At 47.2% G+C, this 23962-nt stretch overlaps 1 protein-coding gene across 1 annotated transcript in view; it reads left to right on the top strand.

Annotated features, from left to right (window-relative positions):
• Positions 1–18951, top strand: part of LOC121547082 (zinc finger matrin-type protein 4-like) — a 116592-nt gene extending 97641 nt beyond the window's left edge. The window contains exon 7 of the mRNA XM_041858183.2: positions 17513–18951. Within this exon, the coding sequence (XP_041714117.1) occupies positions 17513–17534 (22 nt within the window). The 3' untranslated portion in view covers positions 17535–18951. The remainder of the gene's footprint in view (positions 1–17512) is intronic.
• Positions 18952–23962: the final 5011 nt, after the last annotated feature.

Consider the following 23962-nt stretch of genomic DNA (forward strand, 5'->3'; position numbering starts at 1 on the left):
AAGAAGCGTTGTAACTCCTTTAAGGTTACTGGCAGTGGCCAGTCTAGAACGGCCTTGACCTTCTTCTCGGCCATGGCGACTCCCTCCTGGTTGATGATGTAGCCCAAGAAAGACGTGGAAGTCTGGTGAAATTCGCACTTCTCTGCTTTGGCGTATAATTGGTGATCAATGAGTCGTTGTAATACTGTTCTCACGTGTTGCACGTGTTCCTCATAGGTGTTGGAATAGACGAGAATGTCATCGATGTAAACAATTACCCAACGATTAAGCATGTCCCGAAAGACGCCATTGATAAACGACTGAAATACGGACGGACTATTGGACAGCCCGAAAGGCATCACCAAATACTCATAGTGCCCAGTGCTGGTAGAGAAGGCTGTCTTCCATTCATCACCGTCCCCGGATGCGAATGAGATTGTAGGCGCTGCGGAGGTCCAGTTTGGAGAAGTACTTGGCTTCACGGGAGTTGTTCTAGGGCAGCTGGTACCAGCGTGTAAAGGATATCGAAACTTGACGGTGATGTCGTTGAGACCCCCGGTAGTCGATACAAGGGCGTAGGCCACCGCTCTTTTTTTTAACAAAGAAGAAGCCAGAGGCTGCAGGTGATGTCGACGTTCTAATGAACCCCTTCGAAAGTTCCTCCTCGATGTAGTTGTTCATGGCTTCTGATTCGGGTTGTGATAGGGGGAAGATTCGGCCCTCGGTGGTGTTGTGCCTGGTAATAGTTCGATGGAACAGTCGCTTGATCGGGTGAGGGGGAGTTCCATCGCCTTGGTCTTGCTAAAAGCTTCGATGAGGTCAGAGTATTCAATGGGAAGAGTGGGGAAAAGGGCCGGCTCGCCCTTTAGCGTGACGGTCTGAATGGAGAGAGTGAAGGGCTGCCAGTTAAGCAGTTGGAGTGACATGACGGGTCCCATTTGATGATACGACCCTCCTCCATGAGAGATGAGGGGATTATGTTGACGTAGCCAGGGAGTCCAAGAATAACCGGGTTATGAGGTGATGAGATGACGTAGAAACGAATTACCTCAGTGTGAAGGGTACCGGTCTGTAGTTGAAGGTCCACGGTGGTGTGCAGGACCCTCCCACGCCGAGAGGCCGTCCCATCTAGCGCCTCCACTGCCAATTGAGAGTTACAGGAGATTAATGGGAGTTGTTGTTGGGCAAACTCGTGAGACATAAAGTTCCCGGCTGCTCCTGAGTCTACTAGAGCTGATGTGGATATATGATTGCCCTCTAGAGATAATACTATAGGTACTTTGATGCAAGAACTGGAATGATGTGCTTGAACACAAGGACTCACCAAGAGGGATTACGAGGAGGTGGTCTTGTGGGGGCAAAACGCCCTCAGATGGCCCGGTTGACCACAATAGAGGCAGAGATGTTGACGTATGCGGCGTTTCTGTTCTTCCGGAGTCAGGTGAGTATATCCGAGCTGCATGGGTTCAGTTTGAGACAGAGTGACCGGGTATTGTGTGCTGGTGGGTACCGTTCTGAGTGGACGACGTGAACGAATCAGATTGTCAATCTGAATGGTTAGTTCGATGAATTGATTCAGCGATTTCCCTTCATCTCGGCAGGCCAGTTCGGATTGCAACCCAAGCTGAGTCCCTTGCGAAAAGCAGTTTAAGTGCTCTCCACCCAGTCGGTTTGAGCTGCTAGAGTGCGAAAATGTCAAAGCATATTCTGCTGCGGTATTCCTGCCCTGGCTCAACGCAAGTAGTCGGTCATCAGCTCTCATACCTCCCTCCGGGTGTTCAAATATTTCCCCGGAAGCGTTGAAGAAAGGTACCAAACGATGGAAAAGCAGTGCCATCCTCTCCAAACCGCCGTCACCCACTCTAACGCCTTGTCAGCGAGGAGTGAGCATACCAAGGAAATCTTGCTGGCATCGGTGACATACATAGCTGGTTGTTGATCAATGAATAATGAACATTGCAGTGAAATCCCTTACTTTTAGTTGGGTTGCAGTCGAACTTATCAGGGAGAGCCAGACGTGGGTTAACTGTGAGTGACGGTGGTGGAGAAGCGCCCACACTCGCGTTCGGTGGAGGAGGGGCTGGGTTCGTTAGCGACACCGGCAACCTCTGTAGCGCCCTGACGAGTTCCTCTGTTACTGTAGTTAAATGGGTTAGCTGCTGTTGATGAATGGCGCAGTTGGTGAGCTTGAGTGGAGATCTCCGTGGACATCTGAACCAGAGCTGCTGGATCGTGTGTTGGCGAAGTCTTCTGTAATGACGCTCCAGGAGAGTGAGGATCCATTTGCAGTTTTATTACAATCTTGGTCGTACAAACAGGGTCAATCGCCAGCAGACACAACAGTAGGGATAAGGCAACTCGTAATCCAGGTACAGGCATAAGGTCAGGGCAGGCAGCAAGCTTACAAAAAATCAGTCCAGTAAAGAATATAGTCCAGGGCAGGCAGCAAAGAATCAAGGAGGGAAAAACAGTCCAGAGTAAATCCACGGGTAGACAGACACAGGCGAAAAACGCTCAGGAATGATCACCAGGGTAAACAAGACTTCGCAAAGAGAGAGAGTTTGAGAGCACCTAAATAGTCTACTGATGGGAGTCAGGTGCAACGGTAATCAGAGCCAGGTATGTGGGAAATGTAGTTCAGGGGTTTAATACTCAGGAGAGGGTTCCCTCTGGTGGTGAGCAGGAGGAACAGCGGGAGTCTCGTTTGTGACAGTTATCATCCTTTTGCAGGATAACTTTACTGCAATACAGGACATTTTAAACATGTAGTGTATTTTGAGGTTTCAAAAGGCTTCTGAAGTTTGTAATTTCCACTTTGAAATTTCAGACTTGATTTTCCCTTATGAACAATGTATCAACCCCTACAAAAATGTAATTTATAATCCACATAATAATTCACATTTCCCGTTGCTGTAGGACTATTATTTTCCTGCTGTAGCAAACTGGCTCAAATGAAGGTCCTACATCTGTAACTTAAAAAACACAGCTACTGTCAATGAGTAGAGTGTGCCAGTACAATCATTTAACCAATCGAGCGAATGCATTATGTGATATTGTGGCTTTAAAACAGTTTAGGATTTTAAATCCTCACTGGAAAAATATTTATTTACATTTTAAGATTGAGTTCACGTTCTGTTTTGTCAATTTTGGGAAATCCTGCTCTCCCCCTTTCTCACTCTACCCTGCCCCTGTCCTCTACCTGCCCCTGTCCTCTACGTGCCCCTGTCCTCTACCTGCCCCTGTCCTCTTCCGGCCCCTGTCCTCTTCCTGCCCCTGTCCCTGTCATCTACCTGCCCCTGTCCTCTACCTGCCCCTGTCATCTACCTGCCCCTGTTCTCTTCCTGCCCCTGTCCTCTACCTGCCCCTGTCCTCTACGTGCCCCTGTCATCTACCTGCCCCTGTTCTCTTCCTGCCCCTGTCCTCTTCCTGCCCCTGTCCCTGTCATCTACCTGCCCCTGTCCTCTACCTGCCCCTGTTCTCTTCCTGCCCCTGTCATCTACCTGCCCCTGTTCTCTTCCTGCCCCTGTCATCTACCTGCCCCTGTTCTCTTCCTGCCCCTGTCATCTACCTGCCCCTGTTCTCTTCCTGCCCCTGTCATCTACCTGCCCCTGTTCTCTACCTGCCCCTGTCATCTACCTGCCCCTGTTCTCTACCCTGCCCCTGTCCTCTACCTGCCCCTGTCCTCTACATGCCCCTGTCATCTACCTGCCCCTGTCCTCTTCCGGCCCCTGTCCTCTTCCTGCCCCTGCCCCTGTCATCTACCTGCCCCTGTCCTCTACCTGCCCCTGTCATCTACCTGCCCCTGTCCTCTACCTGCCCCTGTCATCTACCTGCCCCTGTCCTCTACCTGCCCCTGTCCTCTACCTGCCCCTGTCCTCTACCTGCTCCTGTCCTCTACCTGCCCCTGTCCCTGTCCTCTTCCTGCCCCTGTCCTCTTCCAGCCCCTGTCCTCTACCTGCTACTGTCCTCTTCCTGCCCCTGTCCCTGTACTCTTCCTGCCCCTGTCCTCTTTCTGCCCCTGTCCTCTACCTGCTCCTGTCCTCTACCTGCCCCTGTCCCTGTCCTCTTCCTGCCCCTGTCCTCTTCCTGCCCCTGTCCTCTACCTGCTACTGGCCTCTTCCTGCCCCTGTCCCTGTCATCTACCTGCCGCTGTCCTCTTCCTGCCCCTGTCCTCTTCCTGCTACTGTCCTCTACCTGCCCCTGTCCTCTTCCTGCCCCTCTCCATGTCATCTACCTGCCCCTGTCCTCTACCTGCCCCTGTCCTCTACCTGCCCCTGTCCCTGTCCTCTACCTGTCCCTGTCCTCTACCTGCCCCTGTCCTCTACCTGCCCCTGTCATCTACCTGCCCCTGTCCTCTACCTGCCCCTGTCCTCTTCCTGCCCCTGTCCTCTACCTGCCCATGTCCTCTACCTGCCCCTGTCCTCTACCTGCCCCTGTCCTCTTCCTGCCTCTGCCTCTACCTGCCCCTGTTCTCTTCCTGCCTCTGTCCTCTACCTGCCCCTGTCCTCTACCTTCCCCTGTCCTCTACCTGCCCCTGTCCTCTACCTGCCCCTGTCCTCTACCTGCCCCTGTCCTCTTCCTGCCCCTGTCCTCTTCCTGCCCCTGTCCTCTACCTGCCCCTGTCCTCTTCCTGCCTCTGTCCTCTACCTGCCCCTGTCCTCTTCCTGCCTCTGTCCTCTACCTGCCCCTGTCCTCTACCTGCCCCTGTCCTCTTCCTGCCCCCCTGTCCTCTTCCTGCCTCTGTCCTCTACCTGCCCCTGTCCTCTACCTGCCCCTGTCCTCTACACCCCCTGTCCTCTTCCTGCCCGCCCCTGTCGTCTTCCTGCCCCTGTCCTCTACCTGCCCCTGTCCTCTACCTGCCCCTGTCCTCTACCTGCCCCTGTCCCTGTCATCTACCTGCCCCTGTCCTCTACCTGCCCCTGTCCTCTACCTTCCCCTGTCCTCTTCCTGCCCCTGTCCCTCTACCTGCCCCTATCCTCTACCTGCCCCTGTCCTCGTCCCGCCCCTGTCCTCTTCCTGCCCCTGTCCCTCTACCTTCACCTGTCCTCTACCTTCCCCTGTCCTGCCCCTGTCCTCTACCTGCCCCTGTCCTCTTCCTGCCCCTGTCCTCTACCTGCCCCTGTCCTCTACCTGCCCCTGTCCCTGTCCTCTACCTGTCCCTGTCCTCTACCTGCCCCTGTCCTCTACCTGCCCCTGTCATCTACCTGCCCCTGTCCTCTACCTGCCCCTGTCCTCTTCCTGCCCCTGTCCTCTACCTGCCCATGTCCTCTACCTGCCCCTGTCCTCTACCTGCCCCTGTCCTCTTCCTGCCTCTGCCTCTACCTGCCCCTGTCCTCTTCCTGCCTCTGTCCTCTACCTGCCCCTGTCCTCTACCTTCCCCTGTCCTCTTCCTGCCCCTGTCCTCTACCTGCCCCTGTCCTCTACCTGCCCCTGTCCTCTACCTGCCCCTGTCCTCTTCCTGCCCCTGTCCTCTTCCTGCCCCTGTCCTCTACCTGCCCCTGTCCTCTTCCTGCCTCTGTCCTCTACCTGCCCCTGTCCTCTTCCTGCCTCTGTCCTCTACCTGCCCCTGTCCTCTAACTGCCCCTGTTCTCTTCCTGCCCGCCCCTGTCCTCTTCCTGCCCCTGTCCTCTACCTGCCCCTGTCCTCTACCTGCCCCTGTCCTCTAACACCCCCTGTCCTCTTCCTGCCCGCCCCTGTCGTCTTCCTGCCCCTGTCCTCTACCTGCCCCTGTCCTCTACCTGCCCCTGTCCCTGTCATCTACCTGCCCCTGTCATCTACCTGCCCCTGTCATCTACCTTCCCCTGTCCTCTTCCTGCCCCTGTCCTCTACCTGCCCCTATCCTCTACCTGCCCCTGTCCTCGTCCCGCCCCTGTCCTCTTCCTGCCCCTGTCCTCTACCTTCACCTGTCCTCTACCTTCCCCTGTCCTGCCCCTGTCCTCTACCTGCCCCTGTCCTCTTCCTGCCCCTGTCCTCTACCTACCCCTGTCCTCTACCTGCCCCTGTCCTGCTCCTGTCTTCTACCTGCCCCTGTGTTCTTCCGGCCCCTGTCCTCTTCCTGCCACTGTCTTCTACCTGCCCCTGTCTTCTTCCTGCCCCTGTCCTCTACCTTCCCCTGTCCTCTACCTGCCCCTGTCCTCTTCCTGCCCCTGTCCTCTTCCTTCCCCTGTCCTCTTCCTGCCCCTGTCCTCTACCTGCCCCTGTCCTCTTCCTGCCCCTGTCCTCTACCTGCCCCTGTCCTCTACCTGCCCCTGTCCTCTACCTGCCCCTGTCCTCTACCTGCCCCTGTCCTCCTCCTGCCCCTGTCCTCTGCTTGGCCCTGTCCTCTTCCTGCCCCTGTCCTCTTCCTGCCCCTACTCCAGCACTAAACCCAAACCTGAGCCCTGTCTCCTCCTATCCGAACAAGTTTTAGCCTAGTCTATGCTGACATTGCAAGGGGCTTTAATAACGCACACGCACACACGCACACGCACACACACACACACACGTACATACGTACGCATGCACACATGTACACACAGATTCTCTCTCTTCCTCTCTCTCTCTTACACACACTCTCTCTCTAACACACACACACCCACATGTGCACACACACAAATACATACGCAATACTGTAAAAAGCATTAGTAAGGCATTTCTTTGTCAAAGCCCATTTAGGAATCAAACTTTCTGTCACATTTCTGCAGACACAGGGTCCTTTAGAGCTTTATGTGGGGAGAGGTGGTGACAGAGTGGAGGGGATGAGAGAGGTGGTGAGAGACTGGAGGGGATGAGAGAGGTAGTGACAGAGTGGAGGGGATGAGAGAGGTGGTGAGAGACTGGAGGGGATGAGAGAGGTGGTGAGAGAGTGGAGGGGATGAGAGAGGTGGTGACAGACTGGAGGGGATGAGAGAGGTGGTGAGAGACTGGAGGGGATGAGAGAGGTGGTGAGAGAGTGGAGGGGATGAGAGAGGTGGTGAGAGACTGGAGGGGATGAGAGAGGTGGTGAGAGAGTGGAGAGGATGAGAGAGGTAGTGAGAGAGTGCAGGAGATGAGAGAGGTAGTGAGAGAGTGGAGGGGATGAGAGAGGTGATGACAGAGTGGAGGGGATGAGAGAGGTGGTGAGAGAGTGGAGGGGATGAGAGAGGTGGTGAGAGAGTGGAGGGGATGAGAGAGGTGGTGAGAGAGTGGAGGGGATGAGAGAGGTGGTGAGAGACTGGAGGGGATGAGAGAGATGGTGACAGAGTGGAGGGGATGAGAGAGGTGGTGAGAGAGTGGAGGGGATGAAAGAGGTGGTGACAGAGTGGAGGGGATGAGAGAGGTGGTGAGAGAGTGGAGGGGATGAGAGAGGTGGTGAGAGAGTGGAGGGGATGAGAGAGGTGGTACCAGAGTGAAGGGGATAAGAGAGGTGGTGAGAGAGTGGAGGGGATGAGAGAGGTAGTGAGAGAGTGCAGGGGATGAGAGAGGTGGTGAGAGAGTGGAGGGGATGAGAGAGGTGGTGAGAGTGTGGAGGGGATGAGAGAGGTGGTGACAGAGTGGAGGGGATGAGAGAGTGGAGGGGATGAGAGAGGTGGTGAGAGAGTGGAGGGGATGAGAGAGGTGGTACCAGAGTGAAGGGGATAAGAGAGGTGGTGAGAGAGTGGAGGGGATGAGAGAGGTGGTGAGAGAGTGGAGGGGATGAGAGAGGTGGTGAGAGAGTGGAGGGGATGAGAGAGGTGGTGAGAGAGTGGAGGGGATGAGAGAGATAGTGAGAGAGTGCAGGGGATGAGAGAGGTGGTGAGAGAGTGGAGGGGATGAGAGAGATAGTGAGAGAGTGCAGGGGATAAGAGAGGTGGTGAGAGAGTGAAGGGGATGAGAGAGGTGGTGAGAGAGTGGAGAGGATGAGAGAGGTAGTGAGAGAGTGCAGGAGATGAGAGAGGTGGTGAGAGAGTGGAGGGGATGAGAGAGGTGGTGAGAGTGTGGAGGGGATGAGAGAGGTGGTGACAGAGTGGAGGGGATGAGAGAGGTGGTGAGAGACTGGAGGGGATGAAAGAGGTGGTGACAGAGTGGAGGGGATGAGAGAGGTGGTGAGAGAGTGGAGGGGATGAGAGAGGTGATGACAGAGTGGAGGGGATGAGAGAGGTGGTGAGAGACTGGAGGGGATGAGAGAGGTAGTGAGAGATTGGAGGGGATGTGAGAGGTGGTGTGATACTGGGGTGAGGGTGAATAGGGGTGAGGTGAGGGGAGATGGGCTGAGACTTGCGTGAGGAGGGGCGAGACTGGGTGAGGGGAGCGGAGCGGAGGCTGGACTAAGGTGGGTGAGGTGAGGGGAGATAAGGTAAGAATGGGGTCAGGTGAGGTGAGGTAAGGATGGGTGGACATTTCAGGTTGGATTCATTTCTCAGGATTCATGTCAGGAGATGACTGCAGAAAAAAAGCATCCAATATTTCTGTCACACCTAGACTACATGGACATTGAATGATGCATGTGGAAATCTTATAGATTGCACCTTCAAGTGCAAAACAATGCAGTTTTATTTTACTGTGTGTGTTTGGTCTCGAGAGTCACACACACATACAAACACACACACACACACACACACACACACACACACACACACACACACACACACACTGAACTGTGAAAGTTAGAGTGCAAAGGCTGTCTCTCATAGCCTGAAACATATTTGTCTGAAGCCAAACCGTAATATGAATGCTGACAGCGGTGAGTGTGTGTGTGTAGAGAGACAAGAGTGTGTGTGTGTGCGTGGTGCGTGTGTGTGTGTGTGAGAGGTGAAATGGGGGCAGACAACTGTAGCTACCCACACTTAGAACAAAGGGTTCCAAAAGGGTTCTTCGGCTGTCCCCATAGGAGAACCCTTTGAAGAACCCTTTTTGGTTCCAGATAGAACCCTTTTTGGTTCCAAGCGGAACTATTTTGGGTTCCACGGAGAACCCTCTGGAGAAAGGGTTCTACATGGAGCCCGATAGAGTTTTACCTTGTATCTTTCTAGAACCAAAAAGGGTTCTTCAAAGGGTTCTCCTATGGGGACAGCCGAAGAACCCTTTTAAGTTCTAGATAGCACCTTTTTTTCTAAGAGTGTATCCTGGGGGGAGATGGGGAGAGAGACGAGACAGCTGAACTCATTTTGGGTAGAGAGAAGAAAATAATGTACTGTCTGTCTGTGAATGAAATGGGGGGAAGATTTAACACATCAGTGCATCCTCGATGTAAGATATAGTGTTAAGGTGCTCTTTGGATCCCAGAAATGGTAGAAATGGAAGGCTAAAGTGATATGGGACACTAAGGTGAAGGAGTGAATGAAAGTTACATTTCATTGTTTCATGTTTTTGTTTTTCCCACACACACAAAAAATATACATATACACTACCGGTCTAAAGTTTTAGAACACCTACTGATTCAAGGGTTTTTCTTAATTTTTACTATTTTCTACATTGTAGAATAATAGCCCTATATGGTAAAAGACCAAGTCCATATTATGGCAAGAACAGCTCAAATAAGCAAAGGGAAACGACAGTCCATCATTACTTTAAGACATGAAAGTCAGTCAATACGGAAAGTTTCAAGAACTTTCAGTTTCTTCAAGTGAAGTTGGAAAAACCATCAAGCGCTATGATGAAATTGGCTCTCATGAGGACCACCACAGGAACCAGAGTTACCTCTGCTGCAGAGGATAAGTTCATTAGAGTTACCAGCCTCAGAAATTACAGCCCAAATAAATGCTTCACAGAGTTCAAGTAACAGACACATCTTAACATCAACTGTTCAGAGGAGACTGTGTGAATCAGGCCTTCATTGTTGAATTACTGCAAAGAAACCACTACTAAAGGACACCAATAAGAAGAACAGACCTGCTTGGGCCAAGAAACACGAGCAATGGACATTAGACTTGTGGAAATTTGTCCTTTGGTCTGGAGTCCAAATTGGAGATTTTTGGTTCCAACCGCTGTGTCTTTGTGAGACGCGGTGTGGGTGAACTGATGATCTCCATGTGTATTTCCCACCATAAAGCATGTAGGAGGAGGTGTTATGGTGTGAGAGTGCTTTGCTGGTGACACTGTCAGTGATTTTTTTAACCAGCATGGCCACAACAGCATTCTGCAGCGATACGCCATCCCATCAGGTTTGGGCTTAGTGGGACTATCATTTGTTTTTCAACAGGACAATGACCCAACACACCTCCAGGCTGTGTAAGGGCTATTTTACCAAGAAGGAGAGTGATGGAGTGCTGCATCAGATGACCTGGCCTCAACAATCCCCCGACCTCAACCAAATTGAGATGGTTTGGGATGAGTCGGACCACAGACTGAAGGAAAAGCAGCCAACAAGTGCTCAGCATATGTGGGAACTCCTTCAAGACTGTTGAAAAGCATTCCAGGTGAAGCTGGTTGAGAGAATGCCAAGAGTGTGCAAAGCTGTCATCAAGGCAAAGGGTGGCTATTTGAAGAATCTCAAATATAAAACATATTTTGATTTGTTTAACACTTTTTTGGTTACGATATGATTCCATATGTGTTATTTCACTATTATTCTACAATGTAGGAAATAGTAAAAATAAAGAAAAAATCTTGACTGAGTAGGTGTTCTAAACCTTTTGACCAGTAGTGTATATATGTAACATTTGCTGAAAAGCAAATGTCTTGTTGATAAATGTGATCGCTCCAATATCCCTAGTGCCTAGTTAAAGTCTAGACACCCCTTGCTCAGTCTTCATATTTTGCTGCCTTAACATTACATCTAAAAAGGGATTACATTTGATTTTTTCCCCCTACAGATCTATACAACCTACTCCACATATTCAAAGTGAAAGAAAGTTAGAGATTTAAAAAAAAATCAATAATAAATAACTAAACGAAGATGTCTTGATTGCATATGTCTTCACACTCCAGAGTTAATACTTGGGGTATATATATATATGGCAGCCAGTACAGCTATGAATAATTTTGAATAATATTCTACCAACTTTGCACAACTCTTAGGGATGACCACCACATACAGTGCCTTCGGAAAGTTTTCAGACCTCTTTACTTTTTCCACATTTTGTTACGTTACAGCCTTATTCTAAAATGTATTCCATTGTTTTTTTCCCCTCATCAATCTACACACAATACCCCATAATGAAAAAGCAAAAACAAATTTTTTGAAATATTTGCTAATTAAAAATAAATATTATAATAATACTGAAATATCACACATAAATTACATAAGTATTCAGACCCTTTACTCAATACTTTGTTGAAGCACCTTTGGCAGCGATTACAGCCTCAAGTCTTCTTGGGTATGACGCTACAAGCTTGGCACACCTGTATTTGGGGAGTTTCTCCCATTCTTCTCTTCAGATCCTCTCAAACTGTCAGGTTGAATGGGGAGAATTGCTGCACAGCTATTTTCAGGTCTCTCCAGAGATGTTCGATCGGGTTCAAGTCCGGGCTCTTGCTGTGCCACTCAAGGACATTCAGAGACTTGTCCCGAAGCAACTCCTGCATTGTCTTGGCTGTGTGCTTAGAGTCATTGTCCAGTTGGAAGGTGAACCTTCACTCCAGTCTGAGGTCCTGAGCGCTCTGGAGCAGGTTTTCATCAACGATATCTCTGTACTTTGATCCGTTCATCTTTGCCTCGATCCTGACTAGTCTCCCAGTCCCTGCCGCTGAAAAATATCCCCTAAGCATAATGCTGCCACCACCGTGCTTCACCGTAGGGATGGTGCCAGATTTCCTCCAGACGTGATGTTTGGCATTCAGGCCAAAGAGTTAAATATTTGTTTCATCAGACCAGATAATCTTGTTTCTGATGGTCTGAGAGTCTTTAGGTGCCTTTTAGCATAATCCAAGTGGGCTGTCATTTGCCTTTTACTGAGGAGTGGCTTCTGTCTGGCCATTCTACCGTAAAGGCCTGATTGGTGGAGTGCTGCAGAGTGACCATCGGGTTCTTGGTCACCTCCCTGACCAAGGTCCTTCTCCCCGGATTGCTCAGTTTGGCTGGGCAGCCAGCTCTTGGAAGAGTCTTGGTGGTTCCAAACTTCTTCCATTTAAAAATGATGGAGGCCACTGTGTTCTTGGGGATCTTCAATTTTTTGGTACCCTTCCCCAGATCTGTGCCTCGACACAATCCTGTCTCGGAGCTGTATGGACAATTCCTTCGACCTCATGGCTTGGTTTTTGCTCTGACATGCATTGTCAACTGTGGGACCTTATATAGACAGGTGTGTGCCTTTCCAAATCATGTCCAATCAATTCAATTTACCACAGGTGGACTCCAATCAAGTTGCAGAAATATTTCAAGGATGATCAATGGAAAGTATTCAGACCTCTTTACTTTTTCCATATTTTGTTACGTTACAGCCTTATTCTAAAATTTATTAAATAAAAACATGTCCTCAGCAATCTACACACAATACCCCATAATGACAAAGCAAAACCAGGTTGTAATAAATTTGTGCAAAAAATATATAATTAAAAACATAAATATCTTATTTACATAAGTATTCAGACCCTTTGCACCTGAGCTCAAATTCGAGTCTCAGAGCAAAGGGTCTGAATACTAATGTAAATAAGATATTTATATTTATATTTTTAATTATTTTGCACAAATTTATTACAACCTGGTTTTGCTTTGTCATTATGGGGTATTGTGTGCAGATTGCTGAGGACATTTTTTTTTTAAATCCATTTTAAAAGAAGGCTGTAACGTAACAAAATGTGGAAAAAGTCAAGAGGTCTGAATACTTTCCGAAGGAACTTTATGTCCATTGTTTTGGTAAAGATTGGTCAAGCTCAGTAAATTTGGTGGGAATCATTGATGAAAAAGAAAAGGAGAGCCACACTCTAGGAGCTCAGATGCATTTATTTTATAACCAATGTTTCGACAGACAAGCTGTCTTCATCAGGGTATAATTGATGGACAGCAAAAATCAAACTAATTTAAGTCAGGACTGAGACTAGACCACTCAGGAACACTCAACACCTCTTGGAAAGATATTCTGGTGTGTCTGGTATAAAGATCTGTTTAAACGGCTTGCTGAAAAATAAAACTATCCCAGGGTTAGGTTTTCAGAAGACAGGTGGATTTTCCTTTAACTTTTGACCTGAGCTTTGGCAAATAAACCCATAACATGATACTGCCACCACAATACTTGAAAATATATAAGGGTTGGCTGCCACTCTGTGTTGTATTGGATATGACCCAAACCTGTAGTTTTTAACCCTCCCGTTGTCCTAGGGTCAAAATGACCCGCCACTGTGTTGAACCAACTTTATTTAATTTTTATATTTTTGGGATCATTTGTGAGAAGGAGGCAGTGAGACTTTAAAGAAAAGGTAATGTCTTTGCGGTGTTGTCTTGCAGTATTTCTTAACGGCCTTGTAGCAAACAAAATTGATGATTTGGAGTGGATTTTTTAACACAGGCTTCGTTCTTTTCACTTGATCATACAGGCCAGTAATGTGGAGTGAATTAAATGTTGTGGATCCCTTTGAATTTTCAAGTATTGTGGTGGCAGCATCATATTATGCGTATGCTTGTCATCGGCAGGGACTGGGGAGTTTGTTCGGATGAAAATAAATATAAAAGGACTTAAATCTGCATAAAAAATAGAGACAGTTATATCCAACCAAATGTAGTGAGCGGGAGCAATTTGGACATAAACAATGGATATACATTGAGTGTACAAAACATTGCAAACACTTCCCAATATTGAGTTGTACCCCCTTTTGCCCTCAGAACAGCCTCAATTCGTTGGGGCATGGACTCTACGGGAATGTTGGCCCATGTTGACTCCAATGCTTCCCACAGTTGTCCTTTGGCTGGATGTCATTTGCGTGGTGGACCATTCTTGATACACATGGGAAACTGTTGAGTGTGAAAAACCCAGCAGCGTTGCGGTTCTTAACACACTCAAACCGGTGTGTCTGGCACCTACTACCATAGCCTGTTCAAAGGCACTTAAATATTTTGTCTTGCCCAGTCACCCTCTGAATGGCACATACACAATCCATGTCTCAATTGTCTCAAGGCTTAAAAATCCTTCTTTAACCTGTCTCCTCCCCTTCATCTACACTGACTGAAGTGGATTTAACAAGTGACATCTATAAGGAATCATAGCTTTCACCTCTATTCACCTGGTCAGTCTATGTCATGGAAAGAGCAGAATGGAAGGATCATATAGTGTATGTTGCCCTAAGAGTTGTGTAAGGTTGGTAATCTATATAAAACAATTATTCCCAGCTGTAATGGCTGCTTCCACCAAGTATTAACTCTGGAGTGTGAAGACATATGCAATCAATGCATCCTAATTTTTGTATTTCTTAGTAATTTGGAACATTTTCACTTGTGGAGTAGATTGTGTAGATCGATAGGAAAAACATTTAATGTAATCCCTTTTTAGATTTAATTTTAAGACAGCAAATTGTGAAGACTGCAAGGGTTGTGTAGACTTTCACTAGCAACTATCTTTGTTACGTAATAACACTCCTAAATCAAACTTCTCTTTGTTTTAATATTTTTTTTCTCTCAAAATGGTCGCCTGTGGCGTCTCTTTGTCTCTGTGTGAAAATGGCAGAGAATGTGGCTAGCGTAGGACACGTTAAACATAATCACCAGAGACATGATAAACCCAGAATCCCTCGGTAATTACTGCATCTAAAAACCAGAGGGATTTACACTCCCTATCTCCCTGCTTTTGTTTTAAATGGGGGACAATTGGAATGGGAAGCATTAACGACCAACAGCATAATGAGTGTCCGATAATAGGCACCTCCGCCTGAGTGAACATGATACTTTATTTATAAACAACAAACACTGCTTAATGTCCTCATGTACTTGAACAATACCTCTTTTAATATGGCTCCCAATCGAGTAGGCCACCTTTCGTTCTCCGAGTTGAGTCTGTCAACATACAACACCTAAAAAACAACCCACCACCTGCAACATAGAAGTACCCCCGCAGAACTACCAACATAAAACACCCAAATCCCCAACAAAAACATACACTCTAGCTCACATACAAAAGTCTCCAGAGCCAAGTGTCACTTCCTAAAGGTCCCACTCCGGCTCTCATCTCCCTCAGGGGGTCTGGTGGGCTCTCTCCGGTGTGGCTCTGGGGTCTGATCCCCCCCCACCCCACGGTCCACTTATGTCCGTTGCTGTGGCGCCGGTTTCTAGTGGGGACTGTGGGCGCGGGGCGCACGGTCGAGGCAGCCGGGGCTAGGCGCACTAAGGCAGCACCGGACTGAGGGCAGATCCTGCTTCTCAGGCGGATCCTGGCTGGACCTCTATCCTGCTTCGTGCTCTGTTTATCCTGTCTGGGGAGGGCTCTGCTGATCCTGTCTGTGAAGGCTCTGGCTCATCCTGTCTGGCAAGGCTCTGGCCTGATCCTGTCTGGCAGAGGGCTCTGCTGGCAGGGCTTCAGTGGTCAGTTCGGCCCGTTGGGTGACCGGCGGGCAGTTCAGCGCGGCGTTGGGCAGGCGGACGTTCAGGCGGGTGGCAGGCGGCGCATTCGCCCTTGGCGGCAATCTGCCGTCTGGGCGCATATAGGCCTGGTGCGTGTGCCAGGAACAGGAGGTGCGGCTGAGGACCACGCATCTCAGGGCTAGTGCGAACAACAGGGCTTGCTGGACCCTGGACCACATCTAGTGCGGGAGCCGAACGGGCATCTATACTCCCCATAACGCCTAGTGCGGGGGGGCGGCGGGCATGCTGACCCTGGGCTCCCCATGCTCTCGGCCCGCGCATGCTGACCTGGTTCCATAACGCCCTGGTGGCGGCGGGGCATGCTCCTCGGACTCCCGCCCGCCTGTGCGGAGACACGGCGGGCGGCTGCGCCTCCTCTTCCTGTGCGTGCCGCGGACAGGCCGGGCCGGGCTGCGCTATCCTGTGCTGAGTGTAGCCGGGCTGGGCTGCTGCTGCGCGCGGCGCTCCCTGTGTGAGTGGCCGGGACAGGCCGGTGGCCTGTCTTTGCGAGGTAGAACGGCCGCTGGGCTGGCGGCCCCAATCCCTGGTGCGAGTGGCGAACGGGCCCGGGCGGGTTCGCACCACCTATCCTGTGCGGTAGGAACAGGCCGGGCTGCTGCGCCGCTATCCCTGTGCGTCCGCGCCGGCCGTTGTGCCACCGTATCCCTGGTGCGGGGTAGGAACGGCCGGCTGGGCTGGCGGCAGGCTTGCAGGACCGGAACAGGCCGTACCGTTGCAGGGAACACACACTACTGGCTGCACCACGGGACTAGGACGGGCCGGACCGAACTGGTTAACACCCATACCTCACGCCGTGCCTCAACACTTTCCCTTCCCTGCTTTACCCAGTTGCCCCCTTGACCTGGTAGCCACTGAATCCGTCCCTTCTCTCTCCGTCAGCCCCCTTAACCTGGCAGCCCTCTGCTCTGCCTTGGCAGCCTCCTGCTGCTCCGTCGCCCAAGCCATGTGCCCCCCAAAAATTTCTTGGGGTTGCCTCTCGTCCTTCCGACGATGATGGCCCTGCTGATGCCGTTGCTCCTCTCTTGTCGCCTCTCCACCGTCTCGTTCCATGGTGGCGATCCATACCATCTAGGATCTCCTCCCAAGTCCAGGACCCTTCCTTCCACAGTTCCTTCCATGTCCAGACCCTTTGTTCCTTGCTTTGTTATTCTGTCACGATCGTCGGAAGAGCGACCAATACGCAGCGTGGAGTAAACATAATGACTTTATTTATAAAAGCAACCACGAAAAAACAACAAATGACGATAATGAAGTCCTCAGTGACACAACTGAACTGGAACAATAACCCACAAACAAAGGTGAAAACGGCGTTACGTTTAAATATGCTCCCAATCAGAGAATCCGAGCCGACAGCTGACACTCTTACCTCCGATTGGGGTCATTGGCTACAACATACAACACCTAGAAAAACAACCCACAGACCTGCAAACATAGAAGTACACCCCCTACTCCAACATGAAAAACACCCAAATCCCCAACAAAACAACATACACTCTAGCTCACATACAAAAGTCCTAGAGCCAGAGTGTCACAAGGAGAAGATTGTGAAATCGGGTTATTGTATAATTCCTTCTGTTGGTGGTTCTGTACTCTGTAGTCTTTTCTCGTCTGGCTTTAAAAAATATATATACTCAAAATGAAACAGGCATCCGAGTGAACGCAGCAGAGGACAAAACTTGTATATTTGAGGCTGACTTTCAGTAGGCTTCAGTGATTTAAATATGACATCATCACAGACGGTTAAAGGGATAGTCCACCTCAAAATGTGTCTGATAATTTCAGATATTTCCTCTTGACTTCTCCAGAGAAGCTCCTTTAAATCTGCTGATCATCTTTTTCAGAATGGCGTCAATATCCCACAGACCGCTTCTGGTCCATGGGCCTGAGGTTGTGAGACACTTGCTGAAATCTTACTGACTTCTCTGTCTCTGTCTCTGTCTCTGTCTGTCTCTGTCTCTGTCTCTGTCTCTCTCTCTCTCTCTGTCTCTCTCTCTCTCTCTCTCTCTCTCTCTCTCTCTCTCTCTCTCTCTCTCTCTCTCTCTCTCTCTCTCTCTCTCTCTCTCTCTCTCTCTCTGTTCTCTATTTCAGCTTGAAGCAGGTCCAGCAGTGAAGCACTGGGACCAGAGATCTGTGGACATGTGGAGAATGGGAAAATGGGAATACTAAACATGGGAATACAGAGCTTTGTAAAACGAAAATAATATTGGTTGTGGAATTTTGGAAGACTGAGAGACTTCTACAGATGGCTGAGGACTGTGTGTGTGTGTGTGTGTGTGTGTGAGTGAGTGAGTGAGTATGTCTCTGTGTGTGTGTGTGTGAGAGTTTTAAATCTTACGATGTCTTTGAGGTTACTGACCATCTAAGTGTTTGATATGTGTACTTTGAACCCACAGCAGTCAGAAAACCATTGGATATTGCTAGCGATCGCCATTCTGTTTGTGTGCTTCCCAAATGGCACCCTATTCCGTTTATAGTGCACTTCCTCTGACGAGGGCCCATAGGGCTCTATTAAAAAGTAGTGTACTATAGAGACTCCTTTTGTGAACCACAATCCTACAATCTAACTAACTGATGTCAGTGTTACCCAGAGCGGTGATAACCATTACAATGATAGTCATAGAGTAGAAGAAACAATATCATCATCACCACTATATCAGCCCAGAGGGTCAGGCTGCAATACATACAGTACTATATATACAAATATATCATAAATATATTCATACAATATATTTTCCAAACGCCTGGAAGTTATCTGTGCAACAGCTTCGGTTCTCAGTGAGTAGCTCATAAACATATATTGATATCTGTAGTAAATATATGCAAATGTAGGGTATAATTACATACGTTTATGTATTCAACTATATTTTCCGCACCCAGTTCCATGCAGAAACAGGTAGAGGAAACATCACAAAGATGTCAGCTAATTGAAAGGGGTTTTCTCAGCTTTGGGTGATGTCACAAAGTCTTTGGTGCCTATGTAAAACAAACTGTAACACAGCCATTTTGAAAGTGGTAGCTGATGTCCTGAATTTGTCACTAAATGACTGATCATTCAACCCAGATAGACAGGGATATGCATTGTAGATGACACTTTTATTCAGAGCAATATAAAGTAAATTCATTTCAATACAACATTTTTAGGATACAATTTGTAACTTGAATATCCTCAGTGGCTACTCAATGTATTGCAAACACACTTGGCCAAGAAGCTAAACAAAAATCTACTGGTTACATCTGCCAAAACCCACTTTCATCACTTTATATACATAAGTTCGGACTGGAATTGAAAGTTACAGATTGCAACTTTAAACAACCACATAATACATACATACAGTAGTGAGTTAAATGTTATTTTAAATTAAGGGTCAGTATCTATGGTTCAGTAAACATTCCTATGTTTAGTACCTCTGTGATTAATGATGTCATAGACACGAGACAGTGTCAGTCAGAATCCCTTTTCTATGAAACCATACAGTGGGGAGAACAAGTATTTGATACACTGCCGATTTTGCAGGTTTTCCTACTTACAAAGCATGTAGAGGTCTGTAATTTTTATCATAGGTACACTTCAACTGTGAGAGACGGAATCTAAAACAAAAATCCAGAAAATCACATTGTATGATTTTTAAGTAATTAATTTGCATTTTATTGCATGACATAAGTATTTGATCACCTACCAACCAGTAAGAATTCTGGCTCTCACAGACCTATTAGTTTTTCTTTAAGAAGCCCTCCTGTTCTCCACTCATTACCTGTATTAACTGCACCTGTTTGAACTCGTTACCTGTATAAAAGACACCTGTCCACACTCTCAATCAAACAGACTCCAACCTCTCCACAATGGCCAAGACCAGAGAGCTGTGTAAGGACATCAGGGATAAAATTGTAGACCTGCACAAGGCTGGGATGGGCTACAGGACAATAGGCAAGCAGCTTGGTGAGAAGGCAACAACTGTTGGCGCAATTATTAGAAAATGGAAGAACAAGATGACGGTCAATCACCCTCGGTCTGGGGCTCCATGCAAGATCTCACCTCGTGGGGCATCAATGATCATGAGGAAGGTGAGGGATCAGCCCAGAACTACACGGCAGGACCTGGTCAATGACCTGAAGAGAGCTGGGACCACAGTCTCAAAGAAAACCATTAGTAACACACTACGCCGTCATGGATTAAAATCCTGCAGCGCACGCAAGATCCCCCTGCTCAAGTTAGCGCATGTCCAGGCCCGTCTGAAGTTTGTCAATGACCATCTGGATGATCCAGAGGAGGAATGGGAGAAGGTCATGTGGTCTGATGAGAAAATCTGTACGGAGGAGTGGGCCAAAATCCCTGCTGCAGTGTGTGCAAACCTGGTCAAGACCTACAGGAAACGTATGATCTCTGTAATTGCAAACAAAGGTTTCTGTACCAAATATTAAGTTCTGCTTTTCTGATGTATCAAATACTTATGTCATGCAATAAAATGCAAATTAATTACTTAAAAATCATACAATGTGATTTTCTGGATTTTTGTTTTAGATTCCGTCTCTCACAGTTGAAGTGTACCTATGATAAAAATTACAGACCTCTACATGCTTTCTAAGTAGGAAAACCTGCAAAATCGGCAGTGTATCAAATACTTGTTCTCCCCACTGTATATGAGACAACACCATTTGTTTTTGGAGCATACTGATCTGGAGTCAGTTTGCGGTTTCCTGGAGTCACTGGAATAAAGGACTTACTGTATTTCAGGTTGGTGGCCCTCAGTAACAAAGTGTTATTGTTTACCTTGAGAAAGCCATGAGAAGTAACTCTGCCACTACCAAAACATATGGTAAGACATCAATTGTTTACCTTGAGAAAGCCATGAGAAGTAACTCTGCCACTACCAAAACATATGGTAAGACATCAATGGAATGCAGACCATGGGGGATAGCACAAGGACGCTGTCATTGGCACCCATTCAAAAATGCTGATCCGACAAAGTAATTATTTGTCAAATCCGTCATAAATTATGTGTTCTAACAGGCCAACAATGTGGTTACTAAAATCTGATTTGGATATACAGTATTTGGCTGTTTTGCTGTCCTTTTCAGCTTTAGATATTTTTTTGCAAACTGGTAACTCCCGTTCGGATAAGCTGGTAGCATAGCTGGGGGCTATTAAGTGTAATGCAGTTGATTGATGATGATGAAATTAATATGTATTGGAGTTTACATCCATACAAGCATTATACTTTGATTTTTAACCCAACATAGTGTGAAATACATCTCTAGCTACTGTGTAAATCTTAACTATCTATGCCAAAAAGGCAAGAGAACAAACAGACTTGCCTTTAAGAAAACACAGTTCCATGCTATGCCGTTTATCTGCTTGTTGATGTTGGGGGTTTCATGTATTTTCCCCCTGTGAAGTGGTAAACACATTTTAAAAAACTCATTATTTTTGGTTTGCATTTTAACAGATTTCAGAGTTTCTGTCTGAACTGTTTTTGATCTGATTTGAAACTCTGTTTTGTGGCAGGGAATGGTTTTATGCAATCAGGACTTTTAAACAACCATGCCAATGTGAGTTTCAAGGTATGGGTTTTAATGAAGCAACATTTTTTTTAAATTTCTGTAAATATGTGGTAGCCATAGGTAAAATATTGTGTGGCTTTCTAGACCCGTTAAGAGTTTGGTCACACTTTATTTGGATAGTCCATCTGTATATTCTCTACAGGGTCATACTATCAACAAACTATCGGTTGATAAGCAACTGCTTGCTAAGGTTACGGTTAGGGTTAGGTTTAGAATAAGGGTTAGGGTAAGGGTTAAGATTAGGGTTAGGGTAAGGCTTAAGTTTAGGGTTAGGATAAGGGTTAGGGTTAGGAGATAGTTACTTGAAATGTTACTGATAGTCTGCAGATAGTCTGTAGAGCATCTACAGATGGACTAGCCAAATAAAGTGTTACCAATAGTTTTGTATTGATAGGGTATAACACATCACATCATGACCTGTGTTGAGTTGTGATTATGAGTGGTAATGTAATTTGAACGATTATTACAACCATGACACAGAGATATTAAATATGTATGGTAGAAATGGCATAATGGTTGATCCTTTCTGTCTGCTAAACAACATTCCCAGTGGGCAAAACAGGTTGAAATGACATCATTACAACCATATTATAACCAACCATGTCATTACAAGCTTTGCCTGCTGGGTTGAAATAGCAACACACTCCATAGAAATGTATCAGTGTTGAAGCCTCATTCTACATGCCTGTTCCTGGGTTGTCTTGGGACCACCTTCCCTAGGACTTTATTGGAACTCAAATGTGAAATCAATTTTTGAAAATAATCAAACTGACTCAACATGGACACACGAGTTAAGGAGAGTACACAAGATAGGGTTGGAGCTGAATCAGAGTCTGAATAAGTGTTGAATCTGAAGTTTACCTTGAACATGAACTGAAATTTGACCCTAAAGGACTGAGGAAGACGACCATACAAGCATGGCAGCACTGTGTCAACCTTGAGACAATGTAGCTGTAAAGTTCTCCCAACATTGCCTGCAATGTTATAGTAAGAATGGATCTTAGGACATGCTAACTGATTCATGCTTTATAGCTACAGTTTATGGGGAGGACAATCATCACACAGACTCTGTCATCTATGAGCTATGAAGACACACCAGTTCGCTGAGAGACTTTGTAAGCTCAAATAAATGGCTCACTCATGCACTGTATATGAACATAGAGACAAACACTGGATCAAACACAATGACATTTCAGTCTCCAAATGTCTTCAAGCTAACTATTGTGTCATTCGGCATGTGATAGTGTTCATGGCCACTTGCTGGTTGCATTGACTGGATGGATGGCATTTGAACTGAATCTTAAAGATGTAGGGGGAAACCGCCACACCGCCATTGTTATTGTTTGTGTTGCAGAGTTGTGGAGGTTATGTATGACGATGATTCACCGTGAATCACATTGTGTTAGATACTGTTATGAGATGTTGTTATGAGTACAGTAGAATGCTGCAATGGAATATTTTGTGGGTGAATGGACTGTATGTTCGTGAATATGAGAACTGCCATGGGAGTGGAGCTATAAGACTGTACTGGGTGCACATTTGGAAACACACTCGATGATGATGATATATATTGTATTTTTCAAATCTCAGATCTAAGTCTCCTGATGTCTTTATTCCCTCTCCTTGTGGATCTGTGACATTTAAATTATCTCCAATGGTTGTGTCACACACCACAACACATACACACACACACACACACACACACACACACACACACACACACACACACTTGTCTGTGACAGCTCCTCCTCCGTCTCCCACGTCATACACACACACACACACACACACACACACACACACACAGACACACACACACACGTCACACTCTCTCTCTCTAAAACACACACACACATTTTCTCTCTCTCAGTAGCCAAACACTCTGGGTATTAGAGAGCTTACAACTGAGAGGAACACTCCCTTAAATGTCCTGCCTAAAACTCTGGAAGCCCAATCAGCTGCATCCTGGTGTCACCCATCCGATGCCTGATCTCTTAGCTGTCAGTTTGAAGAGTAAAGCCCTGATTAAGACAGGAGACATTGTGTCTGTAAAATGTATATAGTATGTTTAAGCTGGAAGTAGAAGCCTAAGTGTTGTTGTCCATTAGTTTACTCCAAGTAGGAGAGGGGTGGTAGGGTTAGGGGAAAAGAATAAAGCAAAATATATTTACAAAAAAATATATGGGGGATTGGAAATGATGCAGACAATTACATTGATGGAAGCTGCAATCTATCTGCAATATTAAAGCTGATCTACACCCAAATAAAAATAAAAGACAGGGGAGACACACTATAGCACATACACACACACTCAGACACACTGATCTCTGATTAAGACAGGGGAGACACACTATAGCACATACACACACACTCAGACACACTGATCTCTGATTAAGACAGGGGAGACAGACGCTACCACACAGCAGATGTAGAGGACAAGATGGACAGATTGGAGATATCACACCCACACTGTTATGACGCCAGGTTGGGGATGCATACAGTAAAATACCGTAAAGTATTGGATGTCTTTTCAGCAGAAACTGATCTAGAAGGCACCAGACTTCTGTCACATATGACCACTTCTGTAACATATCGACAGAGACTATTGCAAAGAAACGTGGTATATTTTGTCATTGACAGTGACAGTTATGTTAGACATAAGTTAGGCATCACCTGTTCTGTGAATATCTCTGTTAAATATACCATCGCTTTATCTTAGAGGGTGAGCCTACATCTTGTAGATAGCAGGGATGAAGGACAGACTCTTTCCACAGTATAGGGTCGCACTGATATTTTCCTTTTCAGCAAGGTTCCAGCAGCTATTTTTTTAAGCATAACCAGGCCAGCCAGCCAAGTTCAGCTTGGCTCGGCTCTGTAGTGTGAAAAGCCATGCAGGGTAATAGCTTCTCTGTGATGTCTGTGTACAGGTGTTCCCAAGGCAACGCTCTGTGACAGAGGCCTATATCCTCTGTGTCTCTCTGA

The sequence above is a fragment of the Coregonus clupeaformis genome, chromosome 31 (assembly GCF_020615455.1).
Source record: "Coregonus clupeaformis isolate EN_2021a chromosome 31, ASM2061545v1, whole genome shotgun sequence".
NCBI lineage: Eukaryota > Metazoa > Chordata > Actinopteri > Salmoniformes > Salmonidae > Coregonus > Coregonus clupeaformis.